This window comes from Trachinotus anak, unplaced genomic scaffold (assembly GCF_046630095.1).
Source record: "Trachinotus anak isolate AG129_WGS33_773 ecotype Australia unplaced genomic scaffold, CSIRO_AGI_Tana_v1 ptg000032l, whole genome shotgun sequence".
NCBI lineage: Eukaryota > Metazoa > Chordata > Actinopteri > Carangiformes > Carangidae > Trachinotus > Trachinotus anak.
Genome location: NW_027273883.1, coordinates 1,121,680 through 1,142,575, shown reverse-complemented (window position 1 = coordinate 1,142,575; position 20,896 = coordinate 1,121,680). Strand labels below are relative to the sequence as shown.

At 40.3% G+C, this 20,896-nt stretch overlaps 1 protein-coding gene across 4 annotated transcripts; it reads right to left on the bottom strand.

Annotated features, from left to right (window-relative positions):
- Positions 1 to 1,229: 1,229 nt before the first annotated feature.
- Positions 1,230 to 19,995, bottom strand: capn7 (calpain 7). 4 transcript variants are annotated; one of them, XR_011686591.1, is made up of 22 exons: positions 19,464 to 19,994; positions 19,066 to 19,174; positions 17,793 to 17,950; positions 17,606 to 17,673; positions 16,753 to 16,992; positions 16,118 to 16,204; positions 15,778 to 15,904; positions 15,269 to 15,354; positions 14,979 to 15,072; positions 14,558 to 14,704; positions 14,102 to 14,208; positions 13,806 to 13,926; positions 13,042 to 13,186; positions 12,743 to 12,842; positions 12,277 to 12,412; positions 11,775 to 11,850; positions 11,507 to 11,652; positions 10,212 to 10,274; positions 9,997 to 10,127; positions 7,962 to 8,054; positions 4,554 to 6,534; positions 1,230 to 1,287 (listed from the first exon to the last, which is right to left on the bottom strand). XR_011686591.1 is itself a non-coding variant. In XM_071468248.1 (22 exons), the coding sequence occupies exons 1-21, from the start codon at positions 19,563 to 19,565 to the stop codon at positions 6,390 to 6,392; spliced, it is 2,481 nt and encodes an 826-aa protein (XP_071324349.1). In that variant the 5' UTR covers positions 19,566 to 19,995; the 3' UTR covers positions 4,173 to 4,703; positions 6,348 to 6,389. The 4 variants fall into 4 exon arrangements, 2 of the variants coding, with proteins under 2 accessions (XP_071324349.1, XP_071324348.1); XR_011686590.1 differs by lacking the exon at positions 1,230 to 1,287 and adding an exon at positions 4,168 to 4,218 and having other exon boundaries at positions 4,258 to 6,534; XM_071468248.1 differs by lacking the exon at positions 1,230 to 1,287 and having other exon boundaries at positions 4,173 to 4,703; positions 6,348 to 6,534; positions 19,464 to 19,995.
- Positions 19,996 to 20,896: the final 901 nt, after the last annotated feature.

The window sequence follows — 20,896 nt, the reverse complement described above, 5'->3', positions numbered from 1 at the left end:
AGCAGCTAATTAAAGGTCCCAAAGCTGTTAAAGAGCATTTTCGCTTCACAGACTCGTCCTTACAGAGACGACCTGAAAATGTAATTTCATGTGCTTAATTTCCATGTTGTCATCGTAGCCATGTTTCTTGTGACAGCAAATAGCAGCGAGTTGTTTCTCAGACATGTGCTTCTAACAGCCTCGTCAGTTCTAATTCACTTACACAACTCGTCCTTTCAGTGGCTTTCCCATGACCCCCTCCCTCTTTACATGCTTAAATCGACCTTTCAGCCTTTATCTTTTTATTGTCACTGTTGTCGACATGGAGGGAAACAATCATCATATTAACCTTCATGCCTCATCAGTATGTCGCCTCTGTCAGACAGTCAACAAACCATCTATTCACCCAATTTCAAAAACTTATTCTACTCTGATATAAACACTAATATAATTATAAAAGCCTCTGCACATAACTCGGGGAGGTGGGTTTCAGTGTTAATGACCAGAAAATGCCTCTCTCCCTACATATTAGTTTTAGAAAATAGCTTCTCTGCTTATAATTAACTGGCTGCTGTGACTTCTGAACCTCGACCTCTGTACTTTTGATGAGGTTTAATCATCAGATTAATGCAGATGCTGAATATAAATCTTTGAATAGAAATGTTTTAGATCTGAGGAGCTGTGAAAGACATGATAACATAAATCAGTTTTTAGTAACGCGATAGTCATTTTGACAATCTTTCTAATCAGTGCTTCAAACTCAATTTTTTTTTTTTTAATTCCTGATTCCGATTCTTGATGTTGCATTCATCATATATCAACATAGTTCATTATAATTTTTTTTCTGTAGATCATGTTTTTCAAATCACTGAGAAAACTATTTTAATACTATTTTTCTTTTCTTTTTAAAGTTTTTTAAATACATTTTCCTTTCTCTCTTTACAAAAAAAAAGTAATATATTTCTTTTGGTGTGGGTCCTTTGGCTTGTTACAAATTTTTTTGGCAGAAAAATGGAAGCTGGAAATGTGCTGTTTGATAGTGGAGAGTTTTGCTTATAAATGAAATAATCCTATATCAAAATTGTTGTCAATTATTTTTCTATTGACAATTCTATTACCAAACTAATCATTTCAGCTCTACTATACAGTCTGTATTAAAAACAAAATATCAATAAAAATAATATATTTTGTGTAATGTAGATTCTCTTTTTCCCTATAGGTTCATTAAAGGGAACATTAGGAGGTGTTATTAGAGCTCACCTCCTTCAGTCACAGCAGTCAACAACTTCACTGTCATCTTGACGACATCTGAAAAGAATTTTTATATTCATGAATACTTCGTAAACATACAGTACAAATAAAACAAGCAAAACCAAGAAATCAGATCATAAACGTACCAAACACAGGTTTTATAGCAGCCAGTTCCAGAGAAGCAGATGAAACATCGGCTGTTTGTATCTAAACTAAACATATATATAGATAATAACAAAAGGTTTTGTGTCCCACTGTCAGAGCGACCATCATCACAGGGACTGATGTGGTCCAGTGGATCCATGTGGTGGTGTTTCCTCTTTATTTGTTAAATAAAGTCATCAGTAGCCACTCACTTTTGATTTAAACTTCCCTCAAACTCTTGTTTTTCCAGTAGCATGATAGAAGTTTGTTGTGACTGTGGCCAGAAATGTTGAGGTGATAACATCTTGTGATCACTTGTGTTGTGTTTGAAGACACAAGAATGTATCACACTGTGTAGGTGATGTTGTCATATGACTGTCCCGCTGTTTATGAAGTCACATGATGAATGTTAGCCTTTGTTAGCCAGTTAGCATGTTTAGCTCCTTGATCAAATCCATTTTTACTGAACTCCTCTGACAAAGTCAAATATTTGTGACATCAGACGCACAAAGTATGAAATCTGATGAATGTTGGTAGTGATATCAAAACGAAAGTCCCCTCCTTTCCCATGTAAATAATTAAACAAACAAGGGCATAGACAGAGGCAGATATCATTTTTCTGTATTCAAAGTCTGAACACGTCAGTCTTCCCAACATTTAGTGCAAGTTCTGCAAACAGTACGTCATCATTCATACAACAGGTCGCTGCAAGATTGTCCTGCTGCATCTTTACATGAGTTAAAACAACACAACTGAATATGGTGACAAAGGCAGGGTACTCATAACAGTTAGAATATTTATCATGAATGAACAAGTGGATATTTGACAGAGGGGCTTGGCAATGGATATTTAAAGCTATACTTTTACTCTGAAAAGACCATTTCAACCTTTTAGCACAGCAGCATTATTAGTCCATTTACAGTCAGCCCTACTATGTATGATTGTGAACAGTGATTACAAGTGAAAATATTCTCTAGGAGACCTGTGGATTTTCAACCCTTCAAAATAAACTGAATGATTGTTTAGCAAAGCCGAAGCTTGTGGTCAACAAGACCTACTGATGCACTGAGCCACGTGGACACACCTATATAGGCTGCAGTGGCGTGGAAACCAATCAAGACTAGTCCTGAAAAAATTAGTTGATTAATTAATAGTCAAACGTTGTAAAATATATCAGCCACAATTTTAAATTTCCCTTAAACATTCAATTCATTTATCGATCGAGAACGCAAAAAAACCCGGCTCCAGATTCAGAAATGTGATGGTTTGCTGCTTTGAAATACAAATCACTGTAAATTCAAAGTTTTGTTGATTATAGTCCAGGATCTTGACAATTTTTATTTTAAAAATTATTGACTATTGGCTAAATAGTAAATTAAAATGAAAATAATGAACAGTTGCAGACTCTTAATGCAGCAACATGGAGCTGTGTGGCAGTGACTTTACATTTACTTACAGCAGCTAATAACTGTGCATCAAGCTCAGTAAACAGAAAAGGTTTAGGTGAGGACGCGGAGTCTTCATACTGATGTAACCCTGTGTAGTCCGCTGCGACCAGATTCACTTCACTAACATGGAAACATCTGTGACTGAAGGGCGTGACACAACAAGGTAGCTGACAAATCTTGACTCAGGGTCAACACACTGGTTCTTTCTTAAGCTTTCAGCTGCATCTCAGTCTTTGCCCAGTTGTAAACAACTTCATGAGAACTGAGCAGACTCCATGTGAGATGCAGTCAAAAGCTTATAAATCAGATACTCACATGTAGCACATGTTAAGATTCTTGTGACAACTGTGTTCCCAAGGTCAACAACGTTTAGCTTAAAAACTGAGCTCATTCTCTCTCAGATTGGCCTGTAGATGGTCAGTTTACTCACTGTGATGCAACAAAGAGAAGAAAGGAGCATTTAGCAGTTTATTAGGAACACCTAGCTAAAACTGATGCAGTCTAATACAACAGTCCTGCAGTGAATCCTCCTTCATGAAGGTTGTGATGTTCAGTTTGTGTTGAAATTGTGTCATTGTGGTGCTGGTGAACTATATTACATTATGCAGTGTAGTGATTCCCATGCACAGTGGTGCAGTGGTTAGCACCTTGCAGCAAGAAGGTTCTGGGTTTGAACCTGCCGGCCGGACGGAGCCTCTGTGTGTGGAGTTTGCATGATTCCTCCCACAGTTCAAAGACATGCAGGTTACTGGCAACTCTAAACTGACCGGAGGTGTGAACGTTTGTTTGTCTCTATATGTCAGCCCTGTGACAGACCAGCAACCTGTCCAGGATGTACACATGTCAGCTGGGATTGGCTCCAGCCTCCTGTGACCCCATAAGGACCAGCGGTGTGGGAACTGAATGAAAAAAAAAAGTGTGGCGTTTGTCTTAATATAAACACAATACAATTCAACAGCACCACAAACTGCAGCCTCCAAAATGATCACACATTTGAATCAACACTTCTCTAAAACAGTTTCAACATAAACTGAAGATCGGTGTTGTATCAGACTGCATCAGTTTTATCTGGGTGTCCTTAAACAAACTGAGTGTATATCATAGTGACAAGCTGCAACACAGTAAACAGCAACTGGCCATGTTTTTCCCTCAGTGCTCAGTGCTGTGACTTGGCTAAATTATGTTCCAGACACACGTCTCCACATCCAGCTACTGGACGGCTGCTTCCACGTGATGCAACAAAACAATTGTGTTATATTTAACATTCACCACTGCTGGATGGACTCACACTACAACATTTAGTCCAAATCTCATTCAGCGAATCCACCAAAGCTCTTCCATCACCTATACGACTGACTGCTGATGGATGACGTCACCCAGAGGAGACTTTCTTATTCTGAATTCAGATGAGCTGCTTCCTGGAAACTGTTTAAACTGGTTGTCTCGAGGAATCAAAGTGACATGTTCATTTCCATTTACTGATAAACTGTGTTTGACAATAAAACAGGAAGAGAAATGATTTTAAAAAAGTGCAGTTTGGTAACATAAAAGTAAACAGGATGTGTACTTGGCAATACATTTCAATTTTTACCTTTAAAAGGTTTATAATGAAAATCAAACATTTACACATGCGTGCGCGCGTGCACACACACACACACACACACACACACACACACACACACACACACACACACACACACAGGTATAACACATGCAGTGTGTGTTACCTGCCTCAAGCAGTGCTGGGTGCTGATGTGAGGCGAGTCAGTGAAATCGGGCTGATATTTCTCACTCAGCCGTCACATCCACAGACAACATGGAGAGACATCATTCAACTGCTGCCATACTGGATCCCTGTGGTGCTGCTCTGCTGCACTGCTCCTGAGAGTTAAAAAAACCTTCATGGTCACTTGAGGAAATTCCCTGTCTCTTCGACCTGTCAGTCTCTAAAACAGCTTTTACTAATTTGGCAGAGACTCTGGTGTCTTTAGCTCATGGGACTAAACTAATTGACAACAAGTCTGATCAGGTTTTGGGCAAAGAAACAGCTGAGGCCTTTGTTGGAGGAACAATGTTTTGCTTTTGTGTCGTGGCTGCCGTTATTAAGCATCCGCTTCTTATTCAGGTCGTTTTGCAGTAATGAGCATCTCAGATATTGACAAACGCTGTGGTCATGACCCATTCAGTAACTTTTTTCAGTGGCTTTTATGTCTACATGAGTGGGTTTTAGGACCCCAACTTTTATTTCTTTTTGATTATTTTATTTTATTTGTAGCTCCAAACATCCTACTTAAAAATATATATACCAAAAGACCAAATACAGACAGCAGACAGGTGGATCTTCTGCTTTCTGTGTCGTTACTTGGCAGGGCTATGGATGTATTTACAGGAGACAGATGTCATGTCAAACTGACAGTACACTACATGACTGACAGGTCTCTCTTTTACTGAATCATGATGAACTTTTCCTCCACCTGCCTGAATGGACGTATCACTGGCCTGATTTTCTAACTTGGCCAAAAGGTGACAGCTGAACATGTCGTTCTCAAACCATGGGCATTAATGCTACAACCGACCCCACTCTTCTAATTTTAAACTTTCTGCCAGATGCTGGAACCTGGTTGCAGGGATTTAATCACATTCATACACAAGGTCCAACTCTGATGTTGGGTGATCAGGTCTGGCTCACAGTCGGTGTTCCAGTTCATCCCAAAAATGTTGGCTAGGCTGATGCCAGGGCTGTGTGCAGGCCAGTCAGGTTCTTCCATGCTAAACTGGGAAAACCCTTTCTTTATGTAGGAGGCATTTTCAAGATGAAACAAGAAATGGACAAAAGCAAATTGCTGCTGCAAAGTCAGAAGCTCACTATTGTCTTGTACCACTGGAATTAAGAGGCTCAAACCGTGCAAGAAAAATCCCAGACCAAAAGTGCACTAAGACTGGCCTAACATTCCTCCAGTTCCAACCAGCAGCGAGTCCTAAGAATTCCCCTCTGTACTGACGAGGTGCTCACTGCAGCAAAACAGAACCTGAATTTGAATTTGCTGCTTTCAGGCAGCTGGTGTTCACTTTAACCCTGTTAGCTCCCCACATCCAGTCCAGTCCAGATGTGGTCCTGTGATTACTGCTGTCTCATGAAATCCAATGTTGATGCTAATTAATCCATCTGGTGGAGGTACATACAGTAGATATTTTTTGGCAAAATATATTGTATTCTGTCACAAAATGCCTCGACAGTTGATGGGTTCTGTTCCGTACTGAAGTTCCTCTTGATGACTTCTTATTGATAATTCATTCTGTCACCATAACTGTGTGGTATCATCAAGTCAATGTGGAAGTTCAAGTCCACAATCTGTCCTTTTACATCAGCAAGGATTCAGCCAGCGAGGACAGTGATAGGCTGAGATGGTGTTTAGTCGAAGTTACCAGTCACATTCTGGGCTCTTTGGGTTTTATGGAGGGTTTGACACCTCATCACATTCAAACAGAAACATCAAAATTATCCCTCGATGCCCTGACAGGTACCTTCCATCCAATCCCTGCCCCGTCCTCTCTCCAGCTCCATCTTCATTGGAGCTGGGAGACCTTGAGGGGCGCGGTACTAGCAAAGTCCAAGAAGAAGGGTCCTTCCTGTTTGGGTAGGAAGGTGGTGGGGATAACGTTGTAGACGCCTGCTGGGACGTGGTCCGCCTCCATGTAGCAGAAACCGCATCTGGAGAAGGTGAGAAAGACAGAGGGTGAGATGGTTTGAGGATCTACAGATGTTCACATCCAACAGTTGAGAAGGGGAGGGGACCCAGCACCGCAGGTTCAGTGGAAACCAGAAGGGCTCTCAGAGACCACATACCTCCGCCGATGTCAAACAATATTCATTCATAAACAACCAGACTTCAGAGGAAAAACTAGAAATACTGCCCCGCGGGCATATTCATCCACCAACCAGCTAAGCTGCAGGAAATATGGTCACAACCTCTCCCTCCTGAGTTACAGTGTTGCATAATGGCCAGAGGTGTCTTGTAGGCGTTACTGAGATATTGTGTTCATGAGAATGGGACATATGGACAGACAGACAGACAAACAACCTGAAAACATAATGCTTCAAGGTAAGTGATCAAGAATCTGCCCCAACATCTGACAACCAAACAGATGAAAACATAACTTCTTTGGCAGAGGAAATAAAAACAGCAAAATGATCTAATCTGCAGAACACTTCTCTCCTTCCCATCTATAATTACATTAACTTAGTGTAACATTACTCAGTGAAGGACTGACAGCAGTATGTGTATTAAGACACACCGTCTCCAGAGACACGTGGACGAGCTATGTGACATCCTTGAGATTCTGATCCGTGTTGTAATTCCTGTGGAAATGGTCACAATAACAGTTCTTGGCCCACATGTGTGACCACATATTAACATACTGTACAACACATTAAACTGATTGAGTGTTTGACTCGATCCGAGACAGTCTGAGGAGGTTTAGCACACAGTCTTGTGACAATGAGGCCGAGCAGTTATACAATTTTTTATTTTTATTTTTTTAAATGGTGAATCAATTCTAAAACATAATGTGGAAATGTCTCCATCATTAACCTAAAGTTATCATTAACACTGATAAGAGACAAACCTACATGCAATTGAATCTGACCTGTTTAATCATAAGGAGAAAAAAAAGGATCTAATAATAAACTTTAGAATCAGTGCTGGTTGATCAATAATGAGCTGTAAATATCTGGAAAATGACTTTATGACAGCATGATGCTAAACGTCTTTCTCTCCAACTGGTTTCATGATAATATAAATTAATGTGATATTTGGAATTATAAATGCTCTTGTTTAGGTTTCTCTACAAGCATTCAGATGTCATTAGTTGCTGCCAATTGAATTATTAGCTGTCATTTCCTTTATTTATTGTACATTGCCGTGTCTGTCCAGTGAGGCTGGAAATTAATTTAATGTGATTGTTGTGTAACGATGGTAAACAAGAGTGTTTCTGTGCTAATGACCCAGGCAGGATGGAGTCCAGCAGACCCAGCTGCAGGCCTGAAGACTAAAACCCTTTACCCTACATGTGAGTGCTCTGTGCTCTGAGGCAGCCTGTGTGCTTTTCACTCACTGATGCCCGTCTGTGAGTCTGTACCTGTAATCTCCACTGCTCTTCTTCTGGAAGGCTGCTGCAGCCGGGTCCCCCACCGTCGACACCGTCACCATCTCAAAGCCAACACTGTACTGCCTGCACACACACAGACAGACAGCAAGCAATGGTCACACACTTGGTGCAGAAGGTAAAAAAACTTTAGTGAATGGTGATTTTCTTTTAAAATTTGTATTCTATTTCCATTCCACTATATCCATTCTTTTACCGGAACATTTTCAGTTATGCACTTTGAGTACATTTCATCCTGCACTTAGCCTCAGATTATGTTGAATAATCTCCTGCTGTTTCACCATTTATCTTTCTCTCAAATCAAGTGTGACTGAGAACACGACCAACCGACAAATGATAAATGCTGGTTTATGGGATTCGCTTATCACAGATGCATCAGTATCAGTGAGCAGGATGGCTGCTCTCCACTGCACTGTGTCAGCGCTGGAGATTGGTCTGGCTGCACCATTATCGTTCTGCTATAGGAGAATTAATGCTCTGGCTCATTTGCATTTCTTTAAACCAATCATAATCGTCTTGGGCAGCGCTGAGCCCAGGATGCAGCACTGTCTTTAAAATGACTAATTCCCTGCAAAGAAAGCTCCTCAAAAATCCAAACCTTCATCAAAACATTTTCAGCATGGAGGCTGCAGCTCTGAGGTTTTTGTTGTTTCTTGTAGCGAAGGAGGTTTCGAAAATGATAACATGGAGGGTAATGCTGATAAGAATTGGTGCCCAGTGGCAGGTTATACCCACAGCCTGCATCCAGTGAGTCAGACTAGCAAGATATTGTAGCATCTAAATGGATAGAAGAAGAGATGTTTGTTTTATCCGGTAAAGTCAGTGACACACAGATTTTTAGACCTATATAAGATTTCATATGACAAATACTGTGAATGTATCCGTCTCAGAAATTTCTTGTGAATCTGTCTGCCCACCAACTGAGTCCTCATGGGATCCAGACCCCAAGAAGGTGACACTCTAGTCTGATCCTTGTATGTTCCCATCTGTCTGTGTCCTGTCGTGCAGACTCAGGGTTCAGTACAATTAGCACACATGTATTGTCAAAAATCATCCACACATTCCTGGCCCCTTTACAGTCTGTGCATGCTGGTGATATAAGTTTACAGTACAGTCACATTCATTTGTCAGCAACTGTGGAAAATATGGATAAGTCATCATTTTAACTTATTGACTCCAGTTATGTATATAATTATGTAAATATGATGGTAGACAGTGAGAAATGTAATGCGCAACAGGATATAGGTCACTGGAGTGAGGAGGCAGAATTAAACACTGCAATCACTGAGTCATCCTGGTGTGTGTGTGTGTGTGTGTGTGTGTGTAAATGAGAGACCGAGAGGGAGGGAGGGCAAGAGACACAGAGAGAGAAAGTGCCAGAGGATCATTGGGTGTTAATGCCACAGTGGAAAAGTCCCTGAGTCATCCTGTTAATGAGACCTTAATAAGTTGGAAAGATTCATTTAAAATGAAGAGGAATGAAGTGGCACCAGGAGAAGCACCAACCCTACACCTGCACAGATTCACAGCATGACAGTACCTACCTACCTACCTACCTACCTACCTACCCCCCCCCCCCCCCCCCCCCCTTTTTGCAAAGATTCGATCAGGTTGTTGATTGTTGGCTCGCTCCTCTTCTCGCCGGTATACCGGCAGGAAGTGGATCATGCTGTCGTACATGCAGGTCCAGATCATCTCACACATGCTCACGTGTGTGTGTGTGTGTGTGTGTGTGTGTGTGTGTGTGTGTATTTCGTGTATTTTGTGTTGATAGAAAAAGGCTTAGATATTTTATTTCATCATGTGAAAAATGGAGTAAAGACAAAAGTGTTGCATTTATATTTTGTTCAGTATAGTTGAGCAGAAATCATATGATTTGAAGACAGACTGGTGAGATATTATTGTAAAGTTATATAAAAACACTCTGAATTTTGTATGATACTGTGCTATACAAATAAACTTGAACTTGAAACTGCACTGGATAATCTGTCCTTGGCATTAACCTGACCTGGATCCTCGGAGCTCGATGAGCAGCGGTCCTGACCGCTCCAGGTTAATCTGATAGATCGGGTTGTGCTTGTATGAGTCCTTATAGTTCCCACAACCTCCGGCAGTTTGCCCCTTCCACTGGCCATTGATCTGAAGACAGAAACACAATAATTACACATGAGAATACACTATAATAATGTATGTCTCTTCACCTGTGTGTGGGTGATAACATACTCTTTTGGTGTGAGTGAAGGGATTTGGGATCTTGGAGAAGGTGAATTTGCATCCGGAGTACACCTGGGTAAAGACATAAAACCTGTTACATTACAGTGAACAAAAGAAATTTGTGTGGTAGATAAATAGACATTAGGTATAATTCCAGTGGGTCAGAAAGTGAGCTGTGTAAACCAGAAATGTTCTGGGGCAAAATCTCTTTGAGTCTAAGAACAAATGGAGAAACCTACAGAAAAGACTTCCTATTTATTTCCCATTATCAGCAGCTGTGTAAGAAATTGTGTCACCTGTTTCTAAATGTTGGATATACTTTAAAACCAAACTGTTATTTATCCGAGACAAAACAGATCTTTCATATTAGCTCTGTTCTGGAAGAAGAGACAACAAATGAGGAGAGGCGAGGCTGTTCTTAACATCATTACTCTGCAATAAAAAAAGTCTGACAAAAACAGAAGTTTCAAGTCTTTACAAGTTGATTTTTTTGCTGCACTGACAAAAACAAACTGCCTGGAAGACACATCAAATATATCAGAGTAAAAACCTATGATCTGCTTTGAAAGTGTTTGGTATCAGTTCTTTTTTCTACACAACGGAAACAGTTCAGTATCAGTGTTAAAATATTCTACAATCCACACAGACAACACACCTCAAGACCAAGGCTGGACTCACAGCCTGGCATGGTAAAACAAAAACATGGGACAAGAGATCAATTAGCTGACCAGTGGGAACACACTTTAACAGATGGAGCTTTAATCCTTTGTTCTTGTGATGCTCCATGACACAGAGGAGAGATAAGATACTGTGCTGACCTCTGTGAGAGATAATTCAAATCACTAAATTTGCAAGGTGGCTATTTATTCTCTTGCAGGTGTCGGGTTACCAGACTGAGAAATTAAGATAAATAAAATGTATTAGTTTGTTTTCAAAGTGTACAATTTTCTATGTGTAGGAGCTTAAAAACAACACACACACACACACACTTGTACTTCTATCTTTGTGAGGACACTCGTTGACATAATGCATTCCCTAGCCCCTTACCCTAACCTTAACCATCACAACTGAGAGCCTAACCCTAACCCTGACCCTAACCTTAACCTAAACCTAATTCTAACCATAACTCTAAAACCAAGTCTTAACCCTCAACATGTGATTTGAAGGTGTCTCAAAAAGTGAGGACCGGCCAAAATGTCCTCACTCTGTTAGTAAAATACTTTTTTTGGTCCTTACTATGTAGCAAGTACAAGTACACACACACACACACACACACACAAAGTTTAAAAAAGTGTTTTTCTCACCCGCAGTGTGTAGTTGATGGTGTTTTGTTTCTCATACTGGGAAACCACCAGTGTGAAGGTGTGTGTCCCTGCGCCTGTCAGTCTAATCTTGGTCAGGTAGTGTGGGCTGTTGATCCGGATGCCATCGATGTAAGGGGGGGGGTCCGCTGTGGAGGGAACAGTTTAGTTACAGTGACTGACCAGAGGGTTAAGAGCCTGTGCCCCTGCTGCCACTCATCTACAGGACAACTCTTGGAGATAGACTTCTAAGGTGTCTATCACACCTTACCTGGGTAGTAAACCTTCTTCCCATCTGTCTTGTAAACGACCAGGGTGATAAACTCCCTGTTTTGTGCAAAATCATCCTGGAAAAACAAACAAAAAGATAACAGTCATTAGATAAATATGAGACACTGCAAGATCAGGTCGTCACATCACTGGCGGTGAGGTTTAACTAAAACAAGACTAGGTGGAAACTGTAGTATGTGGCTGAACCATCTATGGTCAAATCCTGATTTTATATCTGTGACATCATCTGACAAAAATCACCTAACACAAAATTATGAAAGAGAAAGATGGAGCTGTGATTTCAGCTATATTTACTGTGAAATGATCACTCAGAGAGAAAGCTAGGAGAGACTGAGAATCTTTCTTTTTGTTAAATTATGTTTTAGGGCTTTTTCCTTTATTACAGTTGTCTTGAGAGAGAGCGCTCACAGCCTCTGTCTGGGATCCACAATGGTTTAGCTTTTTTTTTTTGATGACAATATGTCCCAGCTCTGTATCTCTACCTTGTCAGTGATGTGTCTGGTGAGCAGCACCCACACAGCAGCTCCACCTGCTGGACACTGAACCTCCAGCTTGTACTGGGGATTGTTGGCCAGACTGTAGACGTCCTTCACTGGGCCCTGCTTCCCATCCCAGCTACTGCAGACGAAACACAAACCACGACACAAACTTCAGACCGTCTGTCAACTGATCAGAACAGCAGACCTACTGGACACTAACATACAGCATATTGGTCAGCAGCTCTTCTGGTTAGTATTCAGTATTTCCATGAATATAATTTACAGAGGCAGGTATACACACACATTTTCATCTCAACAGTGAGATTACACACTTGAGAAAAATCTGCTGTTTTTGACACAAATCCAAATTTGAGGAGAAACTTGTCAAGTTATTGATCTTTTTTTGTAACCCACAATTATCTGTTAGATGGCAGTTACTCACTGGAAACTGAACCACACACAAACACACCTGTGGATACAGGAGGACTCTTTGAACAGGGCAGGGCTCCAGCTCAGGTAGATGACATCATAGTACTGACAAAGATCCTCCCACGCGATCCAGAAAACACCTGGAGAGCAACACAGGACGGCAAAATGTATGCAACTTGAACTGAGCAACTGGAGTACAAACAGAAACATGCCAGTGAAACAGAAAGCTCGACAAACTGACTCATCCTGTTCATCCCCTTTTTAAAGAATGCAATACAAACATACTTTGTCAGTAATAACTTCACACATCAATCTTTTCTGCCCAAACTGTAGGTATACCATTATCGAACTTCTGTGCTGTCTTGGGGTCAAAGTTGAGGTATTTGAGTAGTTCGGGCGTCCAGTTTTTCTCATCTCGCTCACTGTAGCGCCCCTTCCACCGCAGATGACTCCATGGATTCTTCAGCTGCAGGAAACGCATTCCCTAGAAGAACGTTCCCACAGACATGGTGTCAATTTCAAAAGATACAAATAGCTGGAGGGAGGGTAAATGTACATGGTTATCCACAGCCATAGAGACCGGTGAATGACATTATCTTACTTGATTAATGATTAAAAGGATGTTACGAATCAAACTGTATGCATTCTTCAGTTTGGATTTCCTTCAGTGCAAAAATTAAAAACAGAATGCATCTGCTTTCTGCTGAGAACCTTTGGTAACTTTATAAAAGCATCATTGACACCCTCACCAGTGGCACCATGCACAAATCTTCTTATTTTATACGTAACTCAATGGAGAAACACACTAACTCACACTAAAATATGTGACAATTCAAGTTATGCAGAATGTTGTGCTTCCTTTATTGTAGCTTCAGTGATGCCGCTAATTCCAAGTCAATTGTGCTGAATACAAACCACTGCGTTTTAATTCCAGTTGTAAATGGAGTCACCGAAGGAAATTGAGAGTTTACCAGTAGAACTTATGTTGATGACTTTGTAGAGGAATCATTGTTTCCCAAATGCATCATAAAAGCTAAAAATTAAAAATTCCATCTTCCCTCTGTCATCTTAGGACATACTAATGCTACGTCAATTATGTTAACCTTGTATTCCCTGATGTCAAGAACAGCGTAGGCGTGTGTTGGCACTAAACCCCATTTATCCCCTTCTTCCTCTGTCATCACTCCTGTTGCCGTGGTGATGAGGACGTCACCCCTGTGAAACCTGGAAATGAAGAGAGAGAAAAGCAGATAAAGAGGGAGAACAAAAAAGATGAATTCAGATGTACAAAATGGAAGAAAAGAAAAAAAGAAAGAGACAAAAAGACACATGCCGACAAGACTGTAAGAGAGTGTGAGGGAAAAAAAGCCTTTTTCTGTGTAAATCTGTGTATATTCACCTCTGGAAGAGCATGCGGAAGGTGTCATCCTTGCTGAATGACTGATTGTCAGAGTGCATAGCGATGCGTTCAGGGATCCAGCCAGTGAGTGCGTGCAAATCGATGTTCTGTAACACAGCAAATATTAAGAATTATGACTTTATTGCAGCCTAATTTCTTGAGAAACATCAGATGTGGGTTTGTGTTCAGTGTGAAGTCTGCTCAGAGTGGCCTGGAAAAATGTTATATATTTTACATGACTTATTCCAAAGCTTTCAAGACTTAAGAGATCAGATGTGTTTTATTACAATGTACTGATGTCATTTTTAACAAAGCTTAATTAAAAAAAAACAAAAAACATATTTTAAACTTTAATTATCTTTATCTGGGAATCTGCTGAGGAAAGTGTTTGATTCTGAGCAATATCACCACAGCAGGTGAAGTAATGTTTCTCTCAGTTTCTCCACCTTCACTCACCGAGTTGGAGCCAGGGAAGTCGTAGCCACCCATCACCTTCATGTAGGCTTTCTCTATCAGGGACACCCACAGCTCGTTCCTGTTGCTGGAGTAGGAGCACAGCAGCTCTCCGTTACGATCCACCGGCAGGTAGTCATCTATAATCACCTGCAACAAGCACAGAGACAAAAAAGATCATGATATGAACTTAATGGCTATTTTGTCTGTGATTCATCTTCTCCAAGTTCTATTAGCAAATTTATCACCATAAAATGATTTGAAAAGCAACAGGGATCATTGTCCTCTGTTAATCTGTCCATTCACAAACAGGAAAGTAGGTATTTACAATGTAAACCAGCACATTACAGGTTCCCTGTGTGTGCAGAGGCTGCAGTTTGATTCTTCTGCACAGATGAACTGGCTGTGGTAATTTGTCTTTTACCTTCCTGGGAACTCCATTGATGTGAAGCTTGACCATGTATTTCCCACAAGGGTTATACTCTGGTTCCCCTCGCCTGTTCTGAGGGTAGATGATGCTGTGAGACACACACACACACACACACACACACACAATCAAAGTGTCAGGGTTGATTCTTTACCCAGTTCTTTCAGTCTCACACTAAGAGCTTGAAGCTGAAGGAGGTAAGGAGGTAAGGAGGTAAGGAGGTAAGGAGGGAGGGAGGGAGGGAGGCAGGTAGGTAGGTGTCAAACCCTTAAAGCACCACCCAGTACCTGGTGATAAGTTTCTTGTTGTAGCGCCTCTCGTAGGCCGCACTGATGGCTAGTGACGCCACAAAGGAACAGTCCGACACCACCGTCTGGATAACAGGAGTGAAGGTCACATTAATTAACAAGTTGAAATGAATATATAAAAATACAAACATATATGTCAGCAAAAAAAAAAGAGCTTGAGAGTTAAACATTTAAACAGCATTTGCATTTAGATGCTGTAGGTTATTTCAACATATCTACCAAAGACGAGCCTTAGCTGTTATGATGTCACACAATCTATTAGCTTTAAAAGACATGAACACAGAGCAAATGTATTGTGCTTATGTCAAAATGTACATAATCGTTAGCCAATATTATGAGTATGAAATTATTAATATTAAATATTCAGATACAAACACTAAACAAGCTAAAATGATCCACACATGCAGATTAAGTTCATCACACTGGAATTACAAACATCCGGATGAGAAGCTGTTGGTTCAGGACACACAATCGCTGGACCCTCTGACCTGTTTGATGCTGAAGCTGGACACAGACATGATCATGGTGGGATTATTGCAGATCTCGTCTGGCCGGACCCAGCGGGAGAAGATGGCTTTCTGTTTGGGTGACAGTGCCAGTTTCCCTGTTTTGTCCCTGGTTGGAAGAATTAAAGGACAAAGAATGTGTTTACTTCACTGACTCAGATCCACTGAGTCCCAGTTAAACCCAGTGCAGTACAGTAGAGTCCGTGTTGTCTTGCTGATGAGATTACTGTAAACTTTCTGAAAACCACTACATCATTCTAACCCCCCCCACGTAATATTTAAAAAAAAACAGCTGACGTTAAATAATAGAACTCATACTCACGAGAAAGGGACAGGAAAGGCAAATCGCTCCTTCAGGTCCACACTCATGAAGGGCACATAGGCTATGCCATTGATTGTAGATGTACTCCTGAAAATTAAGGACAAAGTTTTGTTTAAAAAAAAAAAAAAAACAATAGTGAAGAAACCTGATTTCAGTCAGTGGTAGCAGTTAAAAATGAGAGAAACAATCTCAGACTTGTGTTTGGTATGAGGAACATTTATTTCTGTGTGGGGTGTGGTAGTTGTCGAGTGTCGGGTCACAACTAGATGGCACTAGATTTTTTTTTAGCAGGGTTGCCAACTTCTTTTCAATAAATTTCAATGACTAAATAATTTTACTGTTAGTTATTTAGTTAATTTATGGTAAAGATACCTCATGCAGAATATTATAAAAGATGGGCGGAGAAAATCTGGAACAAAAATTTTGTCTAACATATTTTTGTTCCTTTTACCTTTAAAATAATTTAGCAGTCACATATTGAGACACTGAAAAAGTGATTCCACACATTCATATTAACATTGCCCCTAACCAAAATAAAACTGGTGGCTGCTGCTCCCTACAGCGACTGTTTCACTGCAGATTAAAATAATTTCCAAGAACTGCTTTCTAACAACAGATTCCACCAGCCTGCTCACCTGAGCACCTCAATCTCTTCAGACGTGTAGCGCTGACCCTGTGGCTCGCTGGACTGGACTGCCCGGACAGGCTGGGGCTGAGGTCGGTCGTGGAGGCTGAAGTCTGGCCCAAGGGGGAAAAACTGGCGGACCGGTCCCCCAGAATTGCCACCACTGACAGGCTTGATTCCAGAGGGCCCTGTCCGGTCGTGAGTCTGGGCTGGAGTTGATCTAGACTTGGAATCTTTAAGACCTTCTGCTCTGAAAGAACAGGACCAAACCAAGTGAGTCTTACAGACAAAAAAGAAAAAAAGAAAGCATTTTGTAAAATAAGATGATACAAATCTTAACAACTCTTTTTTAACTAATCTATGACCTAGATTATTTTTCATTTGAATAACACAACACACACGAGCCATATAAATCAATACATGTAAAATATCCATGAAATTAAGAATCAGAATGAACTGATTTGAAGAAAGAAAATCTCAGAGACTATGTATGTATGTATGACTATGTACTCCATTTTTCGTCAGTTATAACCAATGTAAACACCACTTCTTCACATTCTGACATCTGTCCAATCACAGTAGACAAATTAGTTTTCCTGTCTTCTTCATATTTAAGGCCATCACTGGTTCACATAAATGATATAAATTTAATCATAATCTGCTGACATGGTTTTTACAAATTTACCTACTAATAAACCAGTGGGTGTTGAGGGGGTTATTTATTAAATAGTTTCAGGTTGAAGGGAAAAAGTGAAGGCCCAAAACACAAGCTGCCTCTGGATGGAGCCATGGCACAGCTAGAACACCTTGTCTGATGGAGACTGGGTTACAATAAAAGAGACAGTGCTAATGTTGACATTTACCTGTCTAAAGCTTGACGTGCTAGCTGCTTCAGCTTGGTCTGCAGCGCCTGGTCTGATGTTTCATTGGACTGTTGAAAACACAGAAGTGAGGTAGCAGGCAGAAATAATGTGAGGGAAGACCAAGCAAGAGTTGCCACTTTGACTGAGAGTGTGAAGACAAACATTGGGGGTGGGGGTGGGGGAATACCGTCTTAATGCACAGCTCCACAGCCTGAGTGTACAGTTCAATGGCCTCATCATCATTTCCCTTCTCATCTTCCTCAAAGGCCTGGGTGACCAGGAAGTGGGCACGCTCCAGATCCACCTGCTGCCGGGACTTCAGCGGGTCGCTCTTCTGTGCCTGGACTGGGGTTAAAGGTCGAGGTACAGAATGATTATAATAATATATCCTTCCTTCATGACGGTTATAATGTTCTGAACTTGTTGAAACTGTTTTAGAGGAGTTGTTTATGGCCACTTTGGAGGATGTAATATGTGTTGCAGTTGAACTTGACTGAGCTAAAAAATACATTTATATAAACAATTATTATTAAAAAAAAAGGGTAAAAAAAATCCACTCCACTCATCTCTATAGAGCAACTGTTACAGTAAAGTTTCATTATTATCTCACAGAAAACTGCAGGAACACACAGTACTAAATACCAGCCACTGTGCCCAACAGTCTCTGTGGTCACACCCATGTGCACACATGCACACACCCCAGTGTGGGAGAGGTATGGAAAAACATAGTCACACAGCAACTAAGAAAGTATGTCCTTAGGGTGCATTAGGAACATTCCGTGCAAGTGCAAGTATGCAAATCAATTCGCACTGTCACCCTATTTACATTCAACAAAACTGCTATGTCTCTAAAAATTAATTTGCTAAAACACCAATTAAATTAAGTAAAACCAGTGATTGCTTGGAAGGAGAAGAAACAACCTTAAAGAGAACTGTTTTTTCTAAATTAATCTAAAAAGTAAGACATGCTTGATAACCTTTAAAAAATTATCAGCTGTTAGCCATGGCATACATGATTTACATTTACATTGTGTTACATTTACTCATTTGGGAGTGAGGGACATCACTAAAGCTTCAGTGCAGTAGGAGACCTTGGTGTAACTATTAAGTACCACATCTATTTAAAAAGTGCAATGAGATCAAGTACAGAAGTGCAGTGAAAGTGCATAGTAAATGCTAGCTGGGCATTTTAGGGTGAAGAGGAGCTAAACAAGTGATATAATATCAACTTACTGTCATGTATTTATACATGTAAAGTGTGACTGTGCAAATATAAAACAACACAATTCTGAAAAATAAAATAAACAATAATACTTCCTCTGATTAATTAAGGTTCTACAAAACAGAATATAAGCAAGCAATTGTGTTAACTCCCAGCTTCTGATGTAAAGTATCAGCTTAAAGCAAGACATGTAAGATAAAACTGTGGTTCTACTGTGTCTCTGCTCAGGTGAGCTTACCAGCATTGTGGAGGGCTTGGACCCGATCCAAGTATTCATTCACTTTGTCCTGGATTCCCTCCAGTTTGGACCCTGCCATGCCAGCATATATCAGGGCCTGGGCTGCCTCCTATTGCAAACAATCATAAAGGAAGCGGTGGAAGTAAATATAATTATATTTATTAAATTCTGGCAGTGACAGTCTCAAAACTTTAAAATATGTAATGTTACTGGAATTCGATAAATATAAAGTAAGTAATCTACTTTTCGTTCGCTATGTAAAGTGTAGCTTGAACGACATACAAGGTACAATGTGCAAGTGAAAGTCAATGTCGACTTGTAGGTAACACAAGCTAAATGCTAACGTTGACAGGTAGCAGCCGTTTACACCAGTCTCAGTCACATATACAGTCACTCACCTTATAATAAAATACAGCCTCGTTATATTTGCCATTATGGTCATATGTAACAGCGGTTTTGGCAAATTTGACAGCATCGAGCTCCAGCGCCGCGCAGTCCATCCTGAACACAACTTGTTGACAGAGTGACAAGCTCTGACCTAGCCAGCTAACAGGCTAGCTAACTGCTAGCTCTCGTAATACACCAAATTAACAAAATGCCTGGCTTTCACTCGCAAAACAACTCATTTCACGGAACATAGTGGAAACAATCCCGACGAACGGGAGTCAAAACCGGCAAGTTAAAGCTTTGCTTTACCTTCTGACAGGTAAGTACTGTACTAGCGGATACCAAAACAACCCTGGTGCTTCCGGGAAACACGAATCGCGCAGTCGCAGTAGAGTACGCAGGCTGCAGTATAGTGTGTAGCGTTTAAGTGCCAGTGTTATTGTGGCACCACAACAGTTTCTCAAGGCCTATTACTGAATTGTGTCCAACGTCATTAACAGTGCTTTTGGTGCAGACTGATAAATTAAGCAGGTATTGTCTAGAACTGCCCTGATTAACCCATTTTATACTGTTTTCAAAGAAAGCCTGGTTGTTCCCCACATCAAACATCTAACAATATCATTTTTTGTTTGTTTGTTTGTTTGTTTGTTTTTTGCATTTTTTAATAATTTTCCCAATATGAGTTCATGATGTTGTGCAATATGAGTATAATGAAATAAACTACTCACTCAACATACTCAGGAACAAAGATGATATGAAAGAAAGAAAGAGAGAATGAGCTCAGGACACAATGTAAAGAAAATTCAAGGCACCTGTGTGAGCTGCCCAGTCAGTTCACCTGTTGCTTTTGCAGCAATCCCACATGATAACATAATTCTGCTCAGGGGGGCACCCTAAATGCAAAGGATAACCAATTTACTGATTCAGTCTCAAAATGTACTATGAATTTGAAATGAATAATTCATAATAATTAATAATGAAATTAATCACTACAACCAAAATAACTGTATCAATAATTTGTAAAAGTTGAAGGATTTGGGGTTCTCAGTTATGCAGAATATTTACTTTTGTGCAGCATTAAATAAACCAGCAGGCAAATGGCAGTGGAGAAGGTAAACAAAGATGCAGTGACCAGAGTGTGGTAGACAGGTACTTGTACTTCTCTTGAGTTTGTCTTGAGTATTTCAGGATTGAAGTAATTGATTTAAATTTGTATTTATGTTTGAATCTATGACTGAATTTAGTATTTAGACCTTGTATTTGCATTAATTACATTAGATTTAGGGGGGTTTGGGGGGGTTATTTTGCTGTTTTATTGTTCATCATCTATGTTAAGCACTTTGTGCTACATTTTATTGTATGAAAAGTGCTATACAAATAAAGTATGATTGATTGATTTACATCATTCTGCATAATAACCACTTTAGTACTTTTGACTGAACTG

What these genes read in the sequence shown, in the direction of transcription:
- capn7 (XM_071468248.1), bottom strand. Translation starts at nt 19,565, where the DNA reads ATGGACTGCGCGGCGCTGGAGCTCGATGCTGTCAAATTTGCCAAAACC. An exon ending in TTGACATCAGGGAATACAAG is followed by an intron (nt 13,187 to 13,805) that starts GTTAACATAATT and finishes ACGTTCTTCTAG; the next exon opens with GGAATGCGTTTCCTGCAGCT. An exon ending in CCATCAACTACACACTGCGG is followed by an intron (nt 10,275 to 11,506) that starts GTGAGAAAAACA and finishes GTCTTTACCCAG; the next exon opens with GTGTACTCCGGATGCAAATT.